This window comes from Xenopus laevis, chromosome 4S (assembly GCF_017654675.1).
Source record: "Xenopus laevis strain J_2021 chromosome 4S, Xenopus_laevis_v10.1, whole genome shotgun sequence".
Classification (NCBI taxonomy): domain Eukaryota; kingdom Metazoa; phylum Chordata; class Amphibia; order Anura; family Pipidae; genus Xenopus; species Xenopus laevis.
In genome coordinates this window covers 96,738,311-96,764,033 of record NC_054378.1, presented here as the reverse complement: position 1 = coordinate 96,764,033, position 25,723 = coordinate 96,738,311, and the positions used below count along the sequence as shown (strand labels likewise).

Sequence of the window (25,723 nt, the reverse complement as noted above, 5' to 3'; positions counted from 1 at the left end):
TATGCCTTATGCGTTTCGTCGCTTAACGACTTCATCAGAGGCTTCCGTAAGTGTAGTCTCAGCTATGCCTCTTAAAAGGATTTGGTTGTCATAGATACGCGTCTGCTCCATTATAATAGCTGTACTTCCTTCTTGTAGACGCTTCTCCATGGCAACCCTGCGCTAACCTCTGCTGTATTCTTCCGATTCCTCCTAAATTGTCTCTCGCATATATTTCTAGCTGCTTATTTATATGTCTGAACATCACAAACCAAATACTTACAACTTTTAATCAAATAAATGTTCCATGAAATCGTTGCTAAGCCATTGCTCCCGTTACTTTGTGAATACAAACATTAAATATAATAATTAAATTTAATGAATTTTAATAAATTAATTTATTTCTAAATCAATTTAAATTGTTTTTATAGAGTTTCCTTAAAATGTTTTTAAATGAATTCATAAATTTCTCAGTTTTAAAATCTCAGTTTTTAAAATCTTTAGCTTTGTTCCTTCCAAATGTCTATAAAATAATCGATTGTATTGTGACTTCGCACAACTATATAGCTCATTTAGTCAATATATGGGAACTTTGGCAAAGCTCACTCGTCTTTACATAATCTTAATAATTCTCATTTAGTGTCTCAAATTCCACATGTTCAAAAATCTGTATATTAACTTTTTCTAGTTATAGGAAGGCTCTTAGGTTGAAATCTATATTTAGGCCATTTGGCTCTAAAGACTGTAATAGTGGATATATACATTACAGTTTTCATGGCTTTTGTGTATTATACTCTAATATTGATCTAGTCCTCTACACACAGGTTACACATGGCTAAGGTGTTACAAGCATTAGTACTATATTGCTTGTCCATCTGATACTTTGTTCCTCGCCTCGTTATAAAACAGAGATTCCCCTCATCAGCATGTACCTTGCTGCCAGCAGAAGAATGGACAAGGAAAAATAATTTCAATTAGGGCAGACAGGCCCAAATAGCCCCCTACCAGCCCACTATATGGTAACTTTCTATGGAACCATACAGCAGCCCCTCTGGCATTTGCCAGAACCCATAGATTGCCAGTCCGGGTCTGGATACAACACACTTCAGTCACAGCCCTGAAAGTTGCCTGCTTGGTCTTTATATCAGAGCACTGGGAGCAGACTGCAAGGGCAAAAAGTGTAGGCTCCTGATTAGCTGCTCTTCCTTCTTGGCTGAATGTTTTGATCTCTTGGACCCCTTCACAACCTTTGCCATCTTCTATAAGTCTTAGAAGAGCTTCTGCATTCTCCTGGCCCAGTTTCTTTTCCTCAATGTAATAGGTCCCACCCTCAGAGCCAAAGCAGAAATCATTCAATTCAAAGTCGAAGGTCGAAGTAGCCAAAAAAATACTTTGAAATTCCAAGTTTTTTTCCTTCTAATCCTTCACTCAAGCTAAGTAAATGTGTAACTAAAGGCTGGATCCATTGAACAAGTGGAAATGTTGTAAAGTGTGCCCAGAAACGTAAGAATCCAGTAGCCCACTACCCTGGATAGGCGCAATATACTGAACACATTTGACACAGAGACCACACGCCCCCAACTCAAGACGCGTCATTAATAGAAGGCCCAGGTCCCTGTCAGCTCGCAGCCACTCCCCCGGTTACTCTACCTGCTTTATCATTTCTTCTGTACAACAGGACTGAACGTCAGTCTGAGCTAGCACCAAACTTGGAAACCACCCCCGCATTTCGGGTGCTAAAAGGCTCAGCATTAGTAGCGTCATAGTTAATCATCTTAGCGTGGAGACATGGGAAGCAAATAGACGCCATCTTGGTAGCGGAGTTTCCAAATACAAATAGTCTGCAATCTTGGTAGCTGCTTTCAGTATTGTAAAGTCTAGGGCCTCTAGGCTCTACGCCGAATCAGGGGCAACAATAGCAACTGTTTATTCAAAAGCCAAATGTTTATTTTAGAAAAGAATATGTGGCTACTTCCTTGACAGGGTGATACGTAATATTTTTTAAACGTATTCCTAACGTAACCTTTTTATATGCACTAATAATTTCATCAAAAGTTTTCCTAACTTCATTAAAGGACCAGTAACATAAAAAAAAAAGGCCGCTTTGTGAGATATTACAACGTGCAGCCCCCTTATTGCTGCAGGAGCCAATGGGAGCGTCGCATCGGGTTACGCTCTGAATCTGATTTGCCTACAGAGACTTTGGCATAGACCAATACACGTAGTTTACGGTCTGCGAACTACAATGTCCAGAATTCATTTCCATTAACACAGGGGACGTTGTAGTCTGGGTGTTGTAGTTCCCTGGATAGATGGCAGTGACAGGTTGACGTTTCCTCCCTGTGACGTCAATTTCCGGCGCCCGATTGGTATTCGAGTGGAGTCGCGTTTAATGCGAAGCCGCGGTGCTTGGGAGAGATGGCGGGCAGTGCTGGAGAATGGTGCCTGATGGAAAGCGACCCCGGGGTGTTCACCGAGCTAATTAAAGGCTTTGGTGTGTTGCCTTTCCAGCCTAGTGTACTTTTACTATTAGTAACACGTGTGTTACGTGCAATTGCTACACATGCACCTATAGACTTGCATCAAGATCGCGCCGACTGATCACACGCGGTGCTCACATTGACACATTAATGCTTTTAGTATGACTAGACTTTCTGAGTGTTTTGGCTTATTTAGCCTTTTTTCCCCTAGCGGATCTCTAGTTTGGCATTTCAACAGAGATCTGGTTGCTATGGTAGGCTATGCCCTAGTAACAAAGCAGTACGACAGTGAACAATATGCTGGAAGATATAAAGGAGAAGGCTTGAATAGAATACTGAGTTATTCAACCTAAAGATATTGTTTGAACTGTAGCCTCCCCAGAGCAATAGTTGTCTGGTTGCTAGGGTCACTGACCCCACCCCCCCGCCAAAAAAAAACATGTTTTAAATTGCAAACTGCGAAAGGTAGACAAATAATTAAAAAAACACTAATACCAGTGAAAATTGTATAGGTGCAGTGATGCTGATATAAACACTTTTAAAGCTTTTTATAAATGTATCCAGTCATTATAAGGCAGGGCTGCCTAGATTGTTACATGAGTTGATACACTTCTAAGCATTTTAACAGTTGGTACTTGCAAGTTGCATCACTAGTTTATTTTAAATGGTGTAATGAACCATTCTATTATTTCTATGGGTTTTTTAAACATTAGTAGGGATGCACCGAATCCACTATTTTGGATTTGGCCAAGCCCCTGAATCCTTCACGAAAAGATTTGGCCGAATACCGTACCAAATCTGAATTTGCGTAAGCAAATTAAGGATGGGAAGGGAAAATATTTATACTGCCTTGTTTTGTGACAAAGCCATACCATTTCCCTCCCGGCCCTAAATTGCATATGCAAATTAGGATTCAGTTTGGCCGGGCAGAAGGATTAATCCGAATCCTGCTGAAAAAGGCCCAATCCCGAACCAAAATCTTGGATACTGTGCATCCCTAAACATTAGTAACCATTAGTGAGATTTTATTCTGTAATGGTTTGAAATGACATATCCATGGCAATATAAGGCTACTGACCCACTACTTGTTTGTGTTAAATCTGCCTGTAACTACTCACATAGGGTGCAAGTTGGCCAGAAAATTCTTGTAGGTTTTATGTCTCTTATATCTGCTGTGTGTGTGTGCAGTGGAAAGCTAATTTCACTCCATTCTTTTAAATGAAATTAAATTTAGGATTTCATGAAAAAAATACACAACAAATTTGTTCAGCACATTCATTGAATGCATGTTGAACAAGGATGTATACTGCCCATTTAAAGGACACTACTAGTCACTTATTACATAAAACAATTTGTGGTTAAGTTTTTATTTTATCATTATTTGATATTTTTATTATTTTAATTCATTTTTTTCTTGGTTGATTTAAAATGTTGTTGATGTTGTGCAGGATGCAGAGGAATTCAAGTAGAAGAAATATGGAGTCTGGAACAAGAGCACTTTGAAGACTTGCAGTAAGTGTTTTGCATTTTTACTATCTGTTATGCAGGGATATATATTTCTTTTTCTGTATGACCAGCATTAAATTGATTCACGGTGACTAAAGTAGTAGCTGCTCAATGAATCAGGCTTGTGTTGAATATACTTTTTTTTATTAGTTTAATTAAGACTTATGTATGGTTTTTATTATGCTAAATCTTTCATTGAAAGGAAAGTCACAGGGGGTCATTTATCAGCACTGGGCAAATTTGCCCATGGGCAATAACCCATGGCAACCAATCAAATTGCTGCATTCATTGTTCTACTTACAGCTGGCTATAAAAAGCTAATCCATGATTGGTTTCTATAGGTAACTGCCCAAGGGCAAATTTGCCCGGTATTGATAAATGAGTCCCACATTCTACATCCCGTGCATAGTTGCACAATAAAAACAAATCATCAGCCCACTGAGAAGCCCTCCATATAAACAACCAGTCCCGGACTGGTAACCTGTCTGTTCGGACAAATGCCCGAAGGTCCGCTCTACCCTGCGTTTAAGTGGGTCGCCCACTGTCTGATTAGATGTGGTGCTCACACAGCAACCTGTACCCCAACAGCCTCCCGGACTTCTAACTTCCCCTCAATACTGAGCACCCGGAAATCCCAATTGAACCTATCGGCCGCATGTGGCACGTGACAGCCCGGATATAATGTGGTGCTGAAGTATACAGTCTCCCTGCTTGTTTTGGCCGACTCGCTAGCTGTCATGCTGCAGCTCAATGACTCCGATACCAGCCCGGCAGCCACTCTTATCGCCTGAAGGCACTGGGGTAGATGAAGTCCAACTGAGCCCTGAAAGGGGTGCATTCGGGGCCGCGTGAATTATCCTGTGCAGTCTCTGCGCTCACTCACTGTGCACAACCCCACACATCAGGCCAGAATCAAAGAGTACTTCATATTCTGGGTGAGAGGGGCACAATAGTACTGGTTATAGTCTTCCTAGCATCCCTTCATAATGGGTAGTATTTACTGGCACAAAAGCTTAATCTACTACTCTTCCTTGAGTGATTCCTATAAATGGTACCAGCTACTCTGCTGTGTGTGTGTCTGTGTCAGTGTATTTATGTGTATTTGTGTGTCTGTATTTGGGTGTGTGTCTGTGTATTTGGGTGGGTGGGTGTGTGTGTGTTTACATATGGGCTGCTTTGCTTTTTTTTTTTTTTTGTTGCAGGGGCTGCTTTTTGCTCCCAGTCTGGCTCTGTAAACAACCCATCCCTACCCCCAGCTACAGTCTGTTAGGCTTTCATAGAAGGAGCAGCTCACTAACCTTATACAGAGAGCTGTTTAGTGGACTGTTGATTTGTTTTGATTATGCTTGTATGAGAAGTAGAATGTGGCTTTTAATTTTAGATTTAGTGCAAGAGATATTCCTTTTAAACAGTATGTGAGGAAACGTGTCACAGTCAGTGTCACAGTCAGTGTCACAGTCAGTGTCACAGTCAGTGTCACAGTCAGTGTCACAGTCAGTGTCACAGTCAGTGTCACAGTCAGTGTCACAGTCAGTGTCACAGTCAGTGTCACAGTCAGTGTCACTCCATATGGAATATATATATATATATATATATATATATATATATATATATATATATATATATAAGAGTCCTCTGCACTCAACCCATTATCAATATATTTAAGACATAGACATTTTGTGCATACTGCTACTGAAAAATGCCTTACCCTTTAAACAAAACAGGGATTGTTTGTCCATATATTGCAATATATTTAAGCTGGCCAACTACGTCAAAGTCATCCCATATCTGGCCAGTCCTATGCTCAATTTTATCTGATTCATTAAGAATTCTATTGCTTCATTATACATTTTACAAAGGGACTTGGTTTTACCTGAAACTTAACTTGCTGCTTTCAAAGTAAACCTCCATACTTGGCTGCCCTTTTATTAGACACCAGTGGGATCACCTGACTATAGTTGGGTGGGAGCTACAACATGGAGCTGGTCACTGCTCCTGTATAACTATAACAAACAAGGGAAAGTTGGGAGTTTTACTTTGAAAGCAGCTAGTAAGTTGCAGGTAAAACTTAGTCTCTTTGTAAAATGTATAATGAAGCAATAGAATTCTTAATGAATCAGATGAAAATTGAGCATAGGACTGGCCAGATATGGGATGACTTTGACGTAGTTGGCCAGCTTAAATATATTGCAATATATGGACAAACAATCCCTGTTTTGTTTAAAGAGTAAGGCATTTTTCAGTAGCAGTATGCACAAAATGTCTGTCTTAAATATATTGATAATGGGTTGAGTGCAGAGGACTCTTGTATTTGACTATATGTATTTTGTGGTCACAGCCTCATTGCAACCCCGTGAGCAGCAGCAAAGTTGTATTCCTCTCCACTACTTCTCATGGCACAAAGTCAGTCAGTGTCTGGTGCAGCAACTGGCCACAGATTCAAAAAGGGTTTTTGCAAAAACAGTTTGGTATATGATAATGCCTTTTCACTGACTTGTTTTCCAAAGGGACCATATTACAAGCAGGAGGTTAGAGCTGTGGGGTGAGCTCTAGGTTCCTCTGGCAATGGGTGCAGTGTAACTCTGTTGAGAATAGTAGGCTGGAAGGATTGAGTGGTTCCAAGTGCAACTATATGGAAGTGCCAGAAGCATATTTTGATACAAGTACCTTTAAAGGACAAGGAAAGGCAAAAAAATAAAATCCCATTTTTACTTTCTTTAATGAAAAAGAAACCTATCTCCAATATACTTTAATTAAAAAATGTGTACCGTTTTTATAAGAAACCTGACTGTATGCAGTGAAATTCTCCCTTCATTTGCTGCTGTGGATAGGAATTGTCAGATGGTCCCTAACTGCTGAGCAGTTATACTTATGAACAGCAGGGGGAGCCCCCACCTTAACTTACCAGCCATGCAGAACTCAAGCAGCTTTGTTTATGACGATCCCTAAGCAGCCCAGACCACACTGAGCATGTGCACAGTCTTGATCTTACAAAGATGTGTCACAAAGTTACAAGATGACAGCCCCCTGTGGCCAACTTTGAAAGCATAAATCATTTGTTTGATTAGGCTTTGTGGTGCAGTAAGTTCATGCTTATATTTAGTATACAAAATACAGCAATTTCTAGCCTTATTCTATTTTAGACTTTCCTTGTCCTTTAACGAAAGCGCCTCTAACTGCAGGGAATGTGCGGGAACTGCAATTGCACTTGCAGACATTTATGCGCTCTGTTTTTTGTGTGACACAAGCCTCAACTGCTGCAGGAATATATTTGTTTTGTTGTTATTTACAGACCTGTGCAAGGACTAATCTTCCTCTTTAAGTGGCAGCCAGGAGAAGAACCAGCTGGCTCTGTTGTTCAAGACTCCAGGTTGGACACAATGTTTTTTGCTAAACAGGTATCATTCATTTAAATATCCTCCATGCAATCAGTTTCTTACACATTACCCCTGCCTTGTGTTGTAATCATTTTAAAGAATTAAACAAGTCTGTTCTTTGCAATGAAAGAAATAGAGGTGATGAAGAAAAAAATTAATCTTGATAGGACATATTACTATATTGACATACTGATGCCAATCTGCATAATGATTTCATGTGTGTGCCCAAACTGTACTAATAACCAGTTCATTGGTTTATCACCTACTTAATAGACTGTTGTCTGGTATATGGATGTTGTCTGGTTTCTGGACTGTTGTCTGGTTTCTAGATGTTATCTCGTTTCTGGTCCTAGTAAGCAAAAGGGCAGTCTTAGATTAGGTAGTCATTAGTGGTTTAATTTGAGGGTGCTGTTTTTTTTTATTACCTGTAGTGCCCTGCTTTAGGCTCTTATGGGTAGGAGCACTATATTCTCAGCCAGACCTATCCAGCTGATGCTTATTGAGATGTACATGGGTTGGCAAATGCACAAGATTCTGCCCCTGAAGATCATTTTCTTCCTGGAAATTCTGGATACAGCCATTCTAAATGCCTAGTTAATATCAATAACACATAGTTGTAAAATAACTGCCTGTAAGGATTAATGATCACTATTCTTTCAAGCAACAAAATCAGACTGTTTTTATTTATTTTTGTGACCTAGATCTTCCAAAATTAAATCCGTTCTTTAATTTCCAGTGTTTGATCAGTGTGAAAGAAATGTAACACTGGTTATTGCTGCAGGACATTTGAACGATTGATTAGTTAGTCTGTAAAGCTGACCATACATTTGCCATGGGGAAGGTTATTTGCAGTTACACCTGCTTGATCTCCCTGGGGCTAGTGAAAAGCCTTGCGCATTTGTGGTCATTGGCTGGGATCAGATATACGTGAGGAAGACGATAGTTTTTGGTCCATTGAGTGAAAATTGACTACACCTGCAGTTTATTTTCTTTTAAATTGCTACTTACTGGAAATATGGCTATGCTGTACCAATTTCTGAATGTTTAAATAAATGTGTTAATTAGATATATCACTCTGGATAAGCACCTGCAAGCATGGCAGTACCAGGAGCTGGATTGCTATTTATTTTCCCAGCTTATTTTATTTGTGGGGGCAGTAAATAAGGCTCAAAATGGCAAAAAAAAAAAATTAAATATGTAAGGTCTTGTTTCAAGTAAGTTGTTTCTTATTATTAAAAATGTGCAATAGATCTAAGGAATTAGAAATACAGATTTGCAGGCTCATACTGATCCCTTATGCTTGCAAAGGGAAATTTATGATCAGTATATTATACAGGTATATGATCTGTTATCCAGGAATCCGTTATCAAGAAAGCTCCAAATTTCAAAAAGGCCATCTCCCACAGACTCCATTTTATCCAAATAATCCAGATTTTCAAATGATTTCCTTTTTCTCTGTAATAATAAAACAGTACCTTGTATTTAATCCATACAAAGATCTAATTATTACTTATTGGAAGCAAAACCAGCCTACTGGGTTTATTAAATGTTTACATGATTTTCTCGTAGACTGTGGTCTGTAAAGTATTGGTGTTTTCTTTTACATACAAATTCTGAATTGTTTTTTCATTCTTTTGTTTCTGTTTAAACAGGTAATAAATAACGCATGTGCTACACAAGCAATCATCAGTATTTTGCTGAACACCACACATGCTGATGTACATTTAGGAGAAACTCTGTCTGAATTCAAAGAATTCACCCAAAGCTTTGATGCCGCTGTAAGTAATTCTGAAACAGTTTACTTTTATCCACATCCTTTTCATTTTTTTTTAAATTTTAATATATATATATCTCTGTATACACACACAGCCACATCCACCAGGGAAGATAAGTATTGAACACATCGGTGTCTTTCTCAGTAAATATATTTCTGATGGGGCTATTGACATGAATTTCACACCAGATGTCCGTAACAACCCAAATAATCTGCACATACAAAGAACTCAAAACCGATAAATCCATAAATTATGTGTAATAAAGTGGAATGGCACAGGGAATAAGTATTGAACACGCTTACTGAAATTTATTTAGTACTTAACAGGAAAACCTCTGTTTGGTGAGAAGAGCTTCAAAACTCCTCCTGTCCGGAGAAACTATTCACATGCATTGCTCAGGTGTGATTTTGGCCCGTTCTTCCACACAAACTTCAAATTTTGTAGCTTCTGGGGGCCTCTCCTATGAACTCTGATCTTCGGTTCTTTCCATAGATTTTCAATTGGATTGAAGTTGGGTGATTATTTTCTTTCTCTTAAACCAATTCAGAGTTTATTTGGCTGTGTGTTTGGGATCTGTCCCTAATTTTATTTTCAGCATCCTGGTAGATGGCAGCAGATTCTTATCAAGAATGTCCTGTTACATTTCTCCAATTATCCTTCCTTCAATTACATGAAGTCTGCCAGTACCATATGCTAGGCAGTCCAAGGGCCGTTCCTGCCACGAGGCAAGGTGAGTACCTTGCCTCAGGCGGCAGGGAATTGCCAGTTACAAGGGGCAGCAAAAAGCCGACTCCTGTAACTTTAAGATAACTTTCTGCTAGTGCAGAATGCGGTCATTACACTAGGGATCCACACCTTTTGACCCGCTCCGCCGCTAAACTTTTAAGCGCCGAGAGGGGGGCGGCATCGGGGTTGCTGCCTCAGACGGCAGCAGCCCACAGATCGCCCCTGGACAGCCCCACACCATGATGTTCCCATATGCAAACTTCGTTCTTGGTATGGTGTTTTTGGGGTGATGTGCAGTTATTTCTCCTCCAAACATGGTGTGTGCAATGACATCCACAGTGTTCAATTTTGGTCTCATCTGATCAAACTACATTCTCCGGAATTTCAATGGCTTGTCCAAATGTTGTTGAGCAAACTTTAAACGAGCTTTAACGTGCTTTCCTTCAGCAGTGGAGTCTTGCATGGTGAGCGTGCATAGAGGCCATGTTGGTTTGAGTGCATTACTTATTCTTTTCTTTGAAACCACTGTATCTGCTAATTCAAAGTCTTTCTAAAGCTCTCTGTAAATGATCGTTGGCTCTTGGACAACTCTTCTGATTATTTTTTTGACTCCTCTGTTAGAAATCTTGCGAAGAGTACCTGATTGTGGCCAGTTTAGGGTGAAACAATGTTCATTCCACTTTCGGATTATGGCTCCAACAGTGCTCACTGGGACATTCAAAAGCTTAGAAATACATCTGAAACCAATGCCATCAGTATGTTTTTCAACCATAAGGTTGCAATGGTCTTAAAGGAATTGTTCAGTGTAAAAATAAAAACTGGATAAATAGTCTATGCAAAATAAAAAAAAATGTTTTCATTATAGTTAGTTAGCCAAAAATGTAATGTATAAAGACTGTAGCAAACAGATGTCTAACATAATAGCCAGAACACAACTTCCTGCTTTTGCAGCTCTTGTGTGATACCTTAGTGATGAGAAACCTTTTTATTGGCCATCAATTAGGAATAAAGCAGTTGATTTTAATTTGCACTGATGGGGACAGGATAGCTTTCTAAATACTGTCAGATTTCAGCAGGTTTCTTGGCTTCTCCATGCCTTTTTGCACCTCATTTTCTTTGTGTTCAATCCATATTCCCTGTCATTCCACTTTATTACACTTACTGTATCTTAATTTATGGACTTGTTTGTTTTTGAGTTCTTTGTATGTGTGAATGACTTGGGTTGTAACCAACTGGTTGGTATACATTTCATATCAATAGCCCATAAGGAATAACTGAGAAAAAACTTGACTTGTTCAATGCTCCTTTTCTGTACTGTGTATACACCTATATTTACACATGTATGTAAGAATATTTATATGGGAAACAAGATGATACACTTAACTTTGCATTGTCCTCCTTGTTGTAGCTGCTTCTGTCCTCCTTTTGTAAGACTAACAGCTCTGCTTTCAAATGCTTGTTTTACTAAAATTGAAGTTGAAACATTAACAAATGCATTTCTAAGTACTATCTATGGAGCAATAGCAATAGTGATGTGCATCTGACCCAGCAAGGCGCCTCTACTTATAGTAACATAGTAAGTTAGTTTGAAAAAACATAAATGTCCATCAAGTTCAACCTTTTAAGTCTATATATAACCTGCCTTAGGACTCCTACTCACGAGCGGTTGTAGCTGTGCTCCCCTGCGTTCCGTTTTTCTGCGTTCAGCCGCAGGGGAGCGCAGGAATAGATGCATTACATTTTTTCCAATGGACTGTACTCACACAGGCGCGTGTAGGTGCCGAACGCAGGTTTAGACGCAACATGCATTTTTCCTGCGTTCGGCTGCTAGTTGTGCGCCTGCCACACCCCATCTCTGACATCACAATCAGCTGGCATGCTCGTATAAATAGAGGCTAAGCCATGCAGAAGAAGCTGGAGGGCAGTCCAAACCTGCCCATAAATTGTGTGTGACTTGGCCCAAACCTGCCTGACCCACAGGTAAACCCACAGCTCCTGCGGGTTTCAGGTTGGCCCGCACATCACTAAATAACTACTGTATAACAGCTGCCTTCAATAAAATTTAGGGATTATGCTCAGCAGGTCCAAATATAAGAAATGTATCAACGGTCTTCATTTCTGAAACCATTCAAATGTGAAAAAAATGTTTGAAGGTGGACAACCCCTTTCCTTCAAAGGATTTTAAATGTTTATACTCCTAATAATATCTCTCACCCTTCCCCTGTCTCTCTGCAATGTGGTGGAGTAAGGAGAGCTACCAACGAGCTATCGTGGAGATTAGTAGGCGCAAGTGAAAAGCTTTTTGCTGGATAACACAATCTTCATGCGTGTGCTCTGTTTTAGATGAAAGGATTGGCTCTAAGCAATTCAGACGTGATCCGTCTAGTACACAACAGTTTTGCCAGGTACGTTTGTGCAGGTTTATGTCCCTTCTGCAGAGACAAAAGCTGCGATTTATTTTTGTTTTGAGGGAAGAGGTCATGAATAAATTTTGAAATTTCAGTTCTGCACAGTGGGAAATAATTTCTAGTGATGCAACATGTCCTTTAAGTGTAACAGTGGGAAATACTGCAAGTTGGTCTCAATCTGCAGTGTCAGTGGTCATGAGCTCACTGTGGCATTGTCCGAAATTGGAAATTACTAAGCAGACAATTAGGTTTTATTATAGTTATCATGACATGTAAACACAAAATTGTGATGTCATTTGTTTCCCTTCAGCCTGTGTCACACAGGAAGTATAGTAATTGATGTACTGTATGCTTTTTGTCCTGATAGAAATTGGAATTAAGAATATGCTGTAAAACGAATAAATGTTGTTTTATGTCATGTAGTGGTATAAGCAAAGAGTACTTCCCTTTATGGCAAAACATTTCTATTAGTAGGTGGCAGTATTTTTACAGTTCACAAAAGATTGTAGTATAAATGTTCCTCTTTCCCAGTACATGACTTGGCCAGAGGCTTGTACTTTCCAGACCAGTGTACAAACACATTAAGTGCTTACTGGAAATAGGAAAGAAAATAGTGTGCATGTCTTGTATCTACACTGCTAGAGTGCTGGCACACTGTGACCTTTTGATATTCACGTAGCTATTATGTTGGCAGCGATGGAGAAAGCCTTTGAGTAATATAGGTAAAATCGGTTATGTAGAAGGGAAAAGGCACTGCTTTATCACTGGACATCTCATTCTCTTACTAGAAAAAAAGAACTGTTATACTATAAACTTAATTACTAAAAAATCGTGAGTTATGAGTTCTTTTGTTTTCCTTTGCGGTTTGAAATGTGTTTTTATACGTTGATTGGGTTACCTTCCATTACTGTTGATCACCCAAAACCAGATACTAAACCTGCAATGGGCACCAGTAATGTCTTTAGTTGGTAGGCTGAACCTTTGAATATTTTGTTGTCATGGTGGATGATTGGTCTAACACGAACACCAGCCTGGGGTATCGGATAAGTGATTGCAAACATAACATTCATCATCCCTTTGTTTTTTTTCTAAAGGAACAGGAACACCAAAGAATAGGTGTTGAAAAATAAGTAATGAAAATATAATTTACTTTTGTGCTGGACTGGTAAAATTGGTGTGTGTGCTTCAGAAACACTACTATAGTTTATACAAACAAACTGCTGTGTAGCTATTGGGGGGCAGCCAATAACAGATCACGGACTGTAGTGTTCAATGGGATTCTTCTACTGTGAATCCTGTGCTTGAATGGCTGCCCCATGGCAGCTTGCTTATATAAACCAGGGGTCCCCAACCTTTTTTACCCGTGAGCCACATTCAAATGTAAAAAGAGTTGGGGAGCAACACAACCATGAAAAAGTCCATTGAGGGACTAAATAAGGGCTGTAATTGGTTATTTGGTAGCCCCTATGTGTACTGGCAGCTTACAGGAGGCTCTACTTGGCACCATACTAAGTTTTTATGCAATTAAAACTCGCTTCCAAGCCTGGAATTCAAAAATAAGCTCCTGCTTTGAGGACACTGAGAGCAACATGTTGCTCATGTGCTACTGGTTGGGGATCAGTGATAAACTATAGTAGAGTTCCTGAGACAAACAGAATAGTCTTACCAGTGCAGGGCAACAGGACGTATATCTTTATAAAAAAACATTTATTCTTTGGTGTTACTGTTCCTTTAACTATGTTGATGCTTTCAGTAAACAAGGCCGTTATGTTGCATAGTACTGCTGTTCCCTATATAATATCAGACACTACCTATATTGCTTTATTTTGCTTTGGTACATAACTCTGTTTAAAATGTATTTTAGAATTACCATACATATATTCTTCTAAAGCTTTAATCCCAGATATAAACCAATACAGTCATTGCAGATGAGTTTAGTGTCCTCATATATCTAAGCACTGCAAGCAAGTATGGAACCCCCTCCCCGACACACATACACACAAACAAAAACTTGCCATTGCAGCCTACAGTACATTTCTCTGCCAGCCAATTTCCAAGCATCTAGTTTGGGCAGCAGCCTGGAACAGTAAGCCTTGTCCAAGTCATGCACAGAAATTGGATTATTAACAAGCTTCCAAATCGCTTCTCTGCCTTAGAGAAGAGAGATGCGGGAGATTGAGCTGCAAGACTTCTCTAACCTCTAAATTACGGCAAAGTTAGCGAAACAAAAAACAACATTTGTGATATAAATAATCTGGCTAAGGGTAAGGCCACACTAAGCGATAGCGCGGCGATTTGACTCGCCGCGACTATTCGCCGCGACTTTTAATCCTCAATCGCTGGCGAAACTTTGGCGCTGGCGTCTATGGGGAATCGCTGCGTAAAAACACACGCGGCGATCTTTTTTCTATTGTCGCTCGAAATCGCCTCGCTAGGAAAAAAGATCGCCGCGTGTGTTTTTACGCTGGCGATTTTGCGCGATTTCCCATAGACGCCAGCGCCAAAGTTTCGCCAGCGATTGAGGATTAAAAGTCGCGGCGAATAGTCGCGGCGAGTCAAATCGCCGCGCTATCGCTTAGTGTGGCCTTACCCTAAAAGAGCAGTGAAGCCTTTAACAATAACATGGTGAATGATGGCCATCAGCGACTTAAAACATAACCAGGATATTCAAGTTTGATGTCAATTATCCAGAAGTAGTTAATCTATGATTGTGATTTAGCAGAAACACTCAACTTGACCTAAAGTTGTAAGTCAATGTCTCAGGGCAATAAGGAACAGTTATAGTACAGATATGGGATTAATTATGTCTTAGTTGGGATTAAGTACAAGCTACTGTTTTATTATTACAGAGAAAAAGGAAATAACTTTTAAAAATTTGGATAAAATGGAGTCTATGGGAGATGGCCTTTCCATAATCTGGAGCCTTCTGGATAATTTGTTTCCAGATAACAGATCCCATACCTGTATTTATCTTGATCAATGAAGTTATGGTGGAGGTGTGATGTTTATTCAAATGCATTTATGTACTTTTTCTTCTCTCTCCTTTGGTTTTAAACCCACAGGCAACAAATGTTTGAGTTTGATGCGAAATCCTCGACGAAGGAAGACGATGCATTTCACTTTGTCAGCTACGTTCCAGTGAACGGAAGGCTTTACGAACTGGACGGCTTAAAGGATGGACCAATTGATTTAGGTGGGCGTTGACTTGCAAATTCTGTCATCCCTTTTACACAGTGTCACAAATGTAAAGTTACAGTAACCCAGGAGTTATAAGGGTATTCACACACACAGAGTTGCGGCGCTTCTTAGGAGAGGGGCAAAACACTACCCAATTCAGAGCAAACCGGAATTGCCACAACAATTTCTAGGAACAGACACATATCTCTAGAATAAGTCAGGTTGTCATTACGCTTATCTTTGCAAATGGATCATAGTGTAAAGCCTTTCTTCAGCGTTTGAAGATGTGGTGAAATGATTTGGCCTTTATTTGCATCTATATACAATAGAAAACTGTAGAATAACTGCATTTTATATGTTATTATGCAAGTATAGCAGATGTTTGTATGCAAACCAAAAAGGAAACCTACAACTTACATGTTTTTAAGGCTGACCCTACAAAACTATGTTAAAGGAGAAGGAAAGCTACGGAGGTATTTTATTGCCAATAGATTAGCTGCAATAGTGCAAGCTAGAATGCTATATTTATTCTGTAGAATGTTTTACCATACCTGAGTAAAAAGCTCTAGAAACTCTCTGTTTGTTTGGGATAGGAGCTGCAGTATTAACATGGTGTGACATCACTTCCTGCCTGAGTCTCTCCCTGCTCTGGGCTCAGATTACAGTAGAGAAGGGAGGGGGGCGGGGGAAGAGGAGCAAACCGAGCATGCTCTTGCCCAGGGCAATGAGGTTTAAGCTGAAGGCATGAAGTCTGATACAGAAGCCCATGTGTACACAATAGAAGGAAAGAAATGCAGTGTTTCTTTTGCCAGTGGACTCAGAGCAGCGCTACTTTTGGGGTTTACTGGTATATTTAGATGGACCTTTCTTATAAGGCTTACTTAGTTTTAACCTTTCCTTCTCCTTTAAAAGGCAAAAACCTTGGCTTCCTAATTTGTATTACAGCTGAGTAGAGAGGGTGGTTTCCCAAAGCATTTTAGATCGTGGCTTTAGAAAAGATATGTCACTCTGACTGGGGGATATGACTGATTTGTTTTCTGTAATGATGAATCACTTGGAGATGAAGTTCCTGGACTGGTGGGAGGATCTGCATGACAGAGAACATAAGGATTTCACTGTGCCCACTTCTCGGAATGGAGCTGCAGTATAAACAGACAAATGGGTATTCCTTAAGTGCTGTAACTAGAAAACTGCCAACAATTTAACTTTAAAATGAAAAGTTATCATAGCATACATTTTTTTAATCAAAAGTTTTGTTCGTTTCCATTAGTGATGGCCTTCGATTTGTAAAATGAACTGTAATGCGTAAAAATGAAGGTGTATTACACCCACAGAGCTTACAATCTAGGTTTGCTTTTTAAAGTATTAATGGATTAATGCATTATCAAGCTTTCCCCAGGACTCAATTGAATAAATGATCCCCAGGAATTAAACGAGGGCATATTGGTTAAGGCCAGCTTCTAAATGTTCATAACGGCTGGATCAGAGGATATCTTGGTGGATGCTGTAGCACTGTGGTTCTGAGTTTGATTAGGCCATAGATTGTAAGCTCTGCTGGTGTTATTGTCACAGTTTAAACCTTGTATTTTATTGTAAATAATTTGAAAAAAAACCAAACTTGATTATTCTTTTGCCTGTGTCACCACATACCTGTAATTTTTGTTTTTATCGTTTTGCTTTGTTCCTTCCTCTAGGACCATGTAAGGATGATGATTGGATCAGTGCAGCTAGACCTGTTATAGAGAAACGAATGCAGAAGTAAGCACATAAAAACTAAAAAATATTAGTAATACTATTGCCGATTTCACTTTTGCTGATTTCACTTGTGCAGTATTCAGATACCAGAACAGTAAGGGGCATATTTATCAAGGGTGGAATTTAAAGTTTACGGGAGTCTATAATATTATTATTTTTTCAAAAGTCCACCAAACGACTCCAAATGACTCCAAATTGATTGTAGGATGTCCCCCAAAGGCTAATACACTAATTCGGCAGGTTTTAGATGGCGAATAGTCTAATTCGAATTCTTAAATGGACAGTACATGATACATTTTGAATTTAAATTTTTTTCGAATTACACTAAAATAAACTCGAAATTCTAATTTAAAAAAATCGAATTTTCAATTCGACCCTTGATAAATCTGCCCCTAAGTGTGTGTGTGTATATAAGTCTTCCCTCTGATATGTAACTTCCTCCTGATTTTATGGTTCACAGCATACTAAGTCTCTTACTATCTGCTTAATTCTTTACTTCGAGGAGGGCTTAAACTTGTGTACAAAGCTAATGTATTCAATGACTTGTAAACAATGGAGGTCAGTGCCCCAGTTCTCCCTGTATTAAAGAATGCATTTAAATTTCACTGCATGGTTTATTCTGCATTAGGTACTGTGAAGGTGAGATACGGTTCAATTTGATGGCTATTGTGTCGGACAGAAAGAAGATCTATGAGCAGAAGATTGCAGATTTACAGAGGCGGATTGCAGAGGTCAGATATGATTGCGCTTTTATTAATGTATTCAGTCTTCTAATTGGGTATGCACCAAATTCTGAGTTTTCAGCAAGTCAGTCTTTTTTTTTTTTTTCAGTAGGACTTTGCTAAGGCCGACTTCAAGCCTGGCTGAACCGCATACAAACCCTTAAACTCGCATAACTTTAAACCTCATGTCTATCTAACATGGTGTTTTTCTTTTTCCTGGGATTTCACTAATTTGCATATGTAAACTTAGTTTTGGTTTGGGATATGGACAAAATCCTTTGTGTTTAGTTATTACTATGCTACATCTCTCTGGTCTGAGCTAGTTCGGATCACAAGAAGGAAACTAGAGACACAAGCTGATTTAAAGGATAATGGAGCTATTGCAATGGCAATGGTATAGGCAAAGACTAGTTCAAAAACACTTGCAGCTCTAGAGTCAAGCTAGCATTCCTTCTATAGACACATTTATAGCAATAGATAGTGGTGTCCTTTTAAATGCCATTTAAACCACAGCTTTGAAGATATACTGAGTAATGAAGATGTTTTATGCACAGCACATATACTCACAATGTAAGCAGTCCTTTTGGTTTTCAGAGGATAAGCACCCACGTGACAATTACTTTCACAAGTGTTCAAGTTTGACTTGTAGGATACAGATTCCTGGTTTTACTAGTGGATGTTTATTTCAGCTGTCTGTGGCAAATGCCTAGTCAAGCTAATCTTAGATCACGTCTCTTACCTGTGATATTTCTGCCCTTTACCTGGTGATATAGGAGGAGCCTATGGACACAGACCAGGGCAGCACTTTGCTGAGCTCCATGCAGTCTGAAATCGCAAAATACCAGATGCTTATAGAAGAGGAGAACCAAAAGATAAAGCGATACAAGGTGAGAGTTCACTCTTTCCCTGTCTAGATTTTCTTTGATAGTTTTCTTGAATAATGTTGCAGCCACTGAAGAACAAAAGTACAAAAATACAATACACATAAATATAAAGTACAGTTACAATACAGATTAAGTGCTTGGTATCTGCCTTACCATTTTTATAAATGGCGCCTCAGAAAACTTACTGCTATGGTGTTAGTTCAAATATGGACTTCATTATGTCAACTTTTTTTTTTACCAGATTTGAACCATATTCCCCTCCCCCCGAAATCTTTATTTTTTAAAATCACATAATTGTATGTATGCAGGATCGTTTATCTGAAATGCTTGCGACCAGGTATTTTGTGTAATTTGGATCACCGTATCTACTAGCTGCTATAGAACATTTTAAAACAGGTATTCATGCCAGTTTAGTTATCAGGGCAAGAGTTTCCGTTCAGGAGTTTTCTGTATAACAGCTTTCTCAAAAATATATCTAATTTTTAAAACATTTTTTTAATATGGAAAAACAGAAAGGGTTGTTAATGTAGAAGAGCTGGCTCCAAGAGCTTTTTTTTTTTGTGATTGGGTTTCTGTAAGTCAGTTTCTGTTAGTCACTCTAATTTAGATAATAAATAGATAATCAATAATTTTCTGTTCTGATCACCTGAAGAACTGCTATACATTCAGAAGTGTATGATGGTTATACTGTAACTCAATTGTTCTCTCCTTTTAGATTGAAAATATCAGAAGAAAACATAACTACCTTCCATTCATCATGGAGTTGTTGAAGACTCTAGCAGAGCATCAGCAGTTAATACCATTAGTAGAAAAGGTAAGCGATTCAGTTTGGGCTCTGACTGCTAAGCCTGAGTCAGGAAAATGAGAACACCTTCCTGTTGTATGATAGTCTAAAAGCACAAACAAAGAAGGAAAGAGTTCTTTAACGTTGCTTTATATGGGAATAGAATTTAAAATCTGGAGAAGTTTAATTTAGAAAATATATTTTTGTGTGTCACCTTCGGACTTAATCCCATAAGGAAAGATTGCCCTGTTGCAAACAAATAGTAATTACATATATACAGTACATTTCTGCCCTCTGGTGAGTTGATCAAAGACCCCAGTGAAGGTCAAATCATTTATATGGAATATGTTTTCCATGTATGTTAAGTATGTCCCCAAAGTACAGTCTTTTTTTTCTGTGTTCATGTACGTGTAAATACTTATCTCTGTGTTGAAACGGTCGTTGCTACAAACTCTGTGTACAAACGTTTTTTTCTTATTTATGAGAACATCTGTCACATGTCATGGTAAGTCTAATGTTTGAGCACTAGATGGTGCTAAATATCTGCTAAGCTCTATGGATAACACATTGTCACAATCATCATGGCAGTTTCTACAGATGAATAAAGACATATAGGAATTTCTAACCTATGCATAACCAGAGCCTTGGGGTTATTTATCAAAGGTTGAATTTCAGAGTAATGTGCACTTTTTTTTTAAAACGCTAATAAATTAGATTTTATTCACAATTTGAATAGTCCCGACCCAAAAACTCAAATCAAATTCAAAGTGTTTTGCTCTGAAAAAAAAGTGACTTTGGCACTTCAAAATTTTTTTTTGATGCACGACTTTTTTTGTTGTTGCTCCCATTGCATCATTTTCAAAGCAAAAATTTGGCTCATCACAACTACAGTATTAACATCTTCACATAGTTCAAGGGTCATTTGTCATTGACTTCTACATGAACTCTGCAGGTTTTAGTTGTAGAATAGTCTAATATGGACTGTTTCCAAGGACAAGGTAAAAATGATAAAGCTCACATTCAAATTCGAGTTGGTAGTTTTAAATTCAAATTTGTGAGTCATGACAAAAAAGAGAATTCAAATTTACTGTTCGAACCTTAGTAAATTTGCTCCTTAATGCCTGGAATTTATGCCAAAGAGGAAACTCATTGAGGGACCTGGAGGAAGGAAGAAAGGGTTAGAAACGTAATGACCAAGAAGTGGGTAACACATATAGGATATAGGTTTCTAACTTCTTAGCGACTATTCTGAAATTCCTGTGCCTTGTGTTATTACTGTATGTGATCATTTCATGAATCTACAATTAGTAACACTGGATAACAATATGATTATTTTTGGAAGCTGTTGCTTTCTCTGTTTTTTATCAATCTGTATCCTCGCTATTGTTTTATCATATCTAAGTCATATCTCTACGGCTGTTATTTTACTCCTTTCTGATTCTTGTTAAGAGCCATATGTTTAACAAAAAAACTTATGAAATTATTACAAGGTCCCACCAAATTAGATACTAGATTTTTAGGATGGAATAAGTGTTTGCCATAAATTAACTGTGTGTAAAATAGCTGCATTTGAAATTTTATTTTTCTCCCTTGGAAATGTTTTCTTAAATGTATTGTGCAGTTTCAATCTTCTGCCTCTGTATGGCGCCAAAACATAATACGCACACACTCTCCATAGTAAGAGGTACAGTTTCACTACCATTGTTTATGCTTGCTTTGTTTACATTGGTTTTATTCAATTTTTGTTTTTTTATTTATGGCTTTTTAGAAACCTCTTGTCTAAATGTATGGCTGCCATTTATATAAACAGATTTCGCTTTATTATGCTTATGTTTGTTCAACATGATAACAATAAACAAGGCTTGTGCCATTCATACTTTTTCCCAATTGTTTTATTCACATTAAATCTTTGTATTTTGATAAGACAAATGAGGAAATTAGGGCTAGACCATGTTTGATCCTTGTGAGGTTAGTAATTACTAGTGCATAGATAATTTCACTAAATAATTAACTCCTGCTTATCTGTAAGGGTAAGGCCACTCGAGGAGATTCGGGGAGATTTTGTCGTCTGGCGACTTTTCATTGTAGCCTATGGGAAAACACGCTGAGGTAGTTCGGGGAGATAGTCGCTCAGAAGACGAGGCGATTAGTCGTCAGGCGACAAAATCTACCTGAATCTCCTCGTGTGAACTAACCGTAAAACGTAGAGATCCGCTCGTTTGGCGATGTCGTCAAACAAGCAGAATTCTGCCCGATATGCCCACATTGAAGTGGCGATATTGGGCTGATCTGATCATAGGCCCTAGGGCCCAACGATCTCATCATAATGCAGGAGATCGGGCGGTCGGATCACGGGACTGCGTACATGCAGAGATGCGGCGGGATTTTTATAACCCGCCCGATCGAGATTGGCCAGATATCAAACGGGAAAGCCCGTCTGATGCCCCCCCACACACACGGGCCAATAAACTGCCTACTCGGTCTGTCGGCAGCTTTTATCTGCCAGTATATGGGGGGCCTTTAGACAAAAACATGGTTGAAGGAGGGGTTGTGCACCGGGAATCTATCTTGCAAGGACCAAACACTGAGTAGGTTCAGTTTCCTTACTTGTCCTGTTTAGCTTACTAAATAAAATACAACAAATTGTTGGGAGTGCATGTTTAGGGGGTATACTGCCCCTTTACAATATCTCTTGGGCCCTAGCAGCTTTAGATGGTCACATTGTAGCAGTTCACATACCTTTATTCTTTCTGTACCTTTTCACGTAAAACCAGAATGTTGATTTAGGCATGGCAGGTTCACAGCAAGGACAGCTTAGTCAGTGGGTGAGCTCACCTGTACTCATAGGCGGATGATTTATATCTTGGCCTCTTAAGGCTTGGAGACGTGCTTTTTCCATGGTGAGTTGCATATAACAGGCCTTCAGGGGCCTTAACACTTTTCATTTGTTTTAACCTTATTTAAGTAGATGTGAGTCAGTCCGTTTTACATTGGTATGTCATGCCCACTGAGAGAGGGTCTTGTTGTCCTGAAATGAAAGCTCATTTCTGTTTGCTTAGTTGTTGCCTCTTTAAAACTGCCGTATGTGCTTTACAATAAACTCTTACAGACTCACAGAATTTCTCTGGGGAATGAAGCAAAAATATGGTAATTTTCTTGGTGCTTTTTTGTCACTAATTTGTTTTGTATTCCTTTAAAATCTTTTTCCTAAGTCGTGCAGCAAGTGACCTTGGAGTTAGTTGTCAATTCATTAGGCTACCTGCTAGCCGTGCTGTTTAACTCACTCCGTTTTCATGCTTCCCTGTTGGTGGACATAAAATAGGTGAAAGAATGAAGGGGCTGATTTCTTAGCCTAGTGCTAAATTGTAGTGTTGAGGTGATAAAGAAAAAACAGATTTCATTTTCTATGAATTTCATCTGTTAATATTATTTGTTAGCGGGGAAGAAATGGAGACACATGAAGAGTACCCCCTAGGTGTAAGGCAGATATGAAAATGATGTGTAAAATAGCCTTCTTTATAAAAAACATTCATAATTGTAACATTTTCTTCTTTTATGAACACTTTACTGCTTATTAGATATGTCTGTTGCTTTAGCATCCGGGTTATGAGATTTCAGTACTGTCTGTGTACAGAATAGGGCACAGGCATTGTGATATAATGTATTTCTGTGCTTACTGGAAGTTACACCACTTATCTGATGTTTATTAGCACAATTGGAGTGCATTCCCCTGGCTGTGATTGGTTGCTGTTATTCACTTGGCTGAATCTGTAGCATGTGCAGTGCTTTTTAGTTCTCATGGAGTATATCACTACATGGAACAAATCCCTACAATACCAGTGAGTATTGGGGTGTTTATGACCAGCCGGATTAATATGCAAATATTGTAGAATTTTAATTTATTCTCCAGGATAAGGATTCTAGGGGGCAGATTTACTGAAGGGCAAAGTGATTCGCCAATGTTACCGTTTTCAGGGACTTTTCACCGATTCGCCGGATGCAGGAGTTACTTCGCTACCAAAGGAGACAGACGCAAGTGGTGATTCGCACTATCGCCAGATTAATTTTCACTCTGGCTAATGGATTACTCTGAACGTTACCTCTTTCGCCAGCCTTTGCCAGCGTTCATGGGCCTTTAAGGATATTTGTATTTCAGTAAATTGGCGTTGTCTGAGCAAATTTTAGCTTGGAGAAGTGTTGCGATGGCTGTGAAGCCATCGCTGGCGATTTTTCACCGCTTAGCAAATTGATCCCTTGGTGTTTTGATTCATGTTGATAGCACTGATTCCTAATACATATGTGTGGTTCTCATGATAGGGACATGCTGTTGGCAGTACAGAAACAATTTGAATCCATTGTGTGCTGTTCTGGACATTTTGGTTTGTACCCAGGTACCTAGTGTCCATTTTTGTGATGCGGGTGCTGTGATCTGGACAGTTAACCCTGTTTAATGCATTATTCAGTTCACTACTATCCCTGTGTGCTTAATTGTGCATGTGTGTTTTTATCATAAGGTTGATCATTTTTGTTGAACTAATAAAAGATTTTTGTACAGGTATGAGATCCCTTATCCGGAAACCTGTTAACCAGAAAGCTCTGAATTACGGAAAGGCCGTCTCCTATATACTACATTTTATCCAAATAATCCAAATTTTTTTAAAATGATTTCCCTTTTCTCTGTAATAATAAAACAGTACATTGTACTTGATCCAAACTAAGATAAAATTAATCCTTATTGGAGGCAAAATAATCCTATAAGGTCTATTTAATGTTTACATGATTTTCTAGTAGACTTAAGGAATGAAGATCCAAATTACAGATAGATCGAAATTACAGAAAACCCTGGTCCCAAGCATTCTGGATAACCGGTCCCATACCTGTACATTTATAAGCCTTGGTTTGATGTAGCTCCATGTTGGGAGTTCTGCTATTTCTCCCTTTGATCATTGAGTTTCCCTCAATATGCTGTTTGTCAACATAGTCATAATCCAATATCTTCTTGAGTGATCTTCTTGCATTAAAGGAGTCACACCAGTAAAGATGTTTCATAATCTGAGAGCAAGTTAAAATAATGATGTGCTTATTTCTTCAGTTTCTACTGAACAGGCTCTATGAATTAACCACAATCTCTCCTTTCTTTCTTCAGGCCAAAGAGAAGCACAACACAAGAAGGGCGCAGGAAGCCAAATGACACCCCTTGCTACTTTGGAAATAGAACAGAAAACAAAGCTTCTTCCTTTTTCATGCCACAGAACGAGCGGAAACAAGCTCCTAAATATTGTACAGAGCACAGTTGTTTTGTATGGAGAGTTCAGCACGGTTTTCACCTGCATCCCAGTGCATGTTTACAGTACATTAGACCTCGAAAATCCTACATCTTTAAAAACGTGCCACATAATATTATGCGCCCCTTTAGTAATAGGATTGGAAAGAAATATATCACACTCTCAGATGTTAATGAACACGGCTTATGATTGAACACACGCGACCTGCGGTGCAGTGTGATTCTTGGCCACTAAAGGAAAGAATTGGGGACAAAAAGAGGCTCTAAAATGTGAGCATGTGTGTATAAAAAACAAAATTGTAACTGTGTTCTGTTGTTCCATGTTTTTTCCCTTTTTCTATGTAAGTCCCTTTTGCAGACATCATGCTTGTACATTGTATATTTTTGTCCTCGTCGCAGTTGTCCTTGAATACCTGGAGCATTTCTCATAAAACTCTTGCGAAAACGTTTTCTTAATCACCGTGTTTTTGCTCAGTCTGGTAAGGAAGTTCTGAATTCAGGCTTACAACCTTATCTGCAGTCTTATGCTTACCAGTAGGATTTAACCTGTCATACACTGACATAAGGGGGCAGATTTATCAAAGGTCGAGATGAATTTTCGAATTCAAAAAATTTGCATTTCGAGCTGTTTTGTGTGTACTTTGACTAGGGAATAGTCCAAATTAGATTCGAATTTGAAGATGAAATTCATCATGTACTGTCTCTTTAAAAATTAGACTTTGACCATTCGCCATCTAAAACCTGCCGAATTGCTGTTTTAGCCTATGAGGGAACTCCTAGAACCTATGTGGAGTCAATTGATGGACTTTGAAAAAGCAAAGGTTTTTTTTGGGGATTCGTACGATTCGAATTCGGTCAAATACGGA

At 38.8% G+C, this 25,723-nt stretch overlaps 1 protein-coding gene across 1 annotated transcript; it reads left to right on the top strand.

Annotated features, from left to right (window-relative positions):
* The first annotated feature begins 2,274 nt into the window (after positions 1–2,274).
* uchl5.S (ubiquitin C-terminal hydrolase L5 S homeolog) lies at positions 2,275–25,420 on the top strand. The gene is made up of 11 exons (XM_018261159.2): positions 2,275–2,473; positions 3,908–3,971; positions 7,258–7,363; positions 8,995–9,120; positions 12,187–12,248; positions 15,314–15,444; positions 17,123–17,186; positions 17,812–17,914; positions 18,679–18,792; positions 19,505–19,603; positions 24,720–25,420. Exons 1-11 carry the CDS (start codon positions 2,398–2,400, stop codon positions 24,762–24,764), a joined length of 990 nt encoding a protein of 329 aa, XP_018116648.1. The 5' UTR covers positions 2,275–2,397; the 3' UTR covers positions 24,765–25,420.
* Positions 25,421–25,723: the final 303 nt, after the last annotated feature.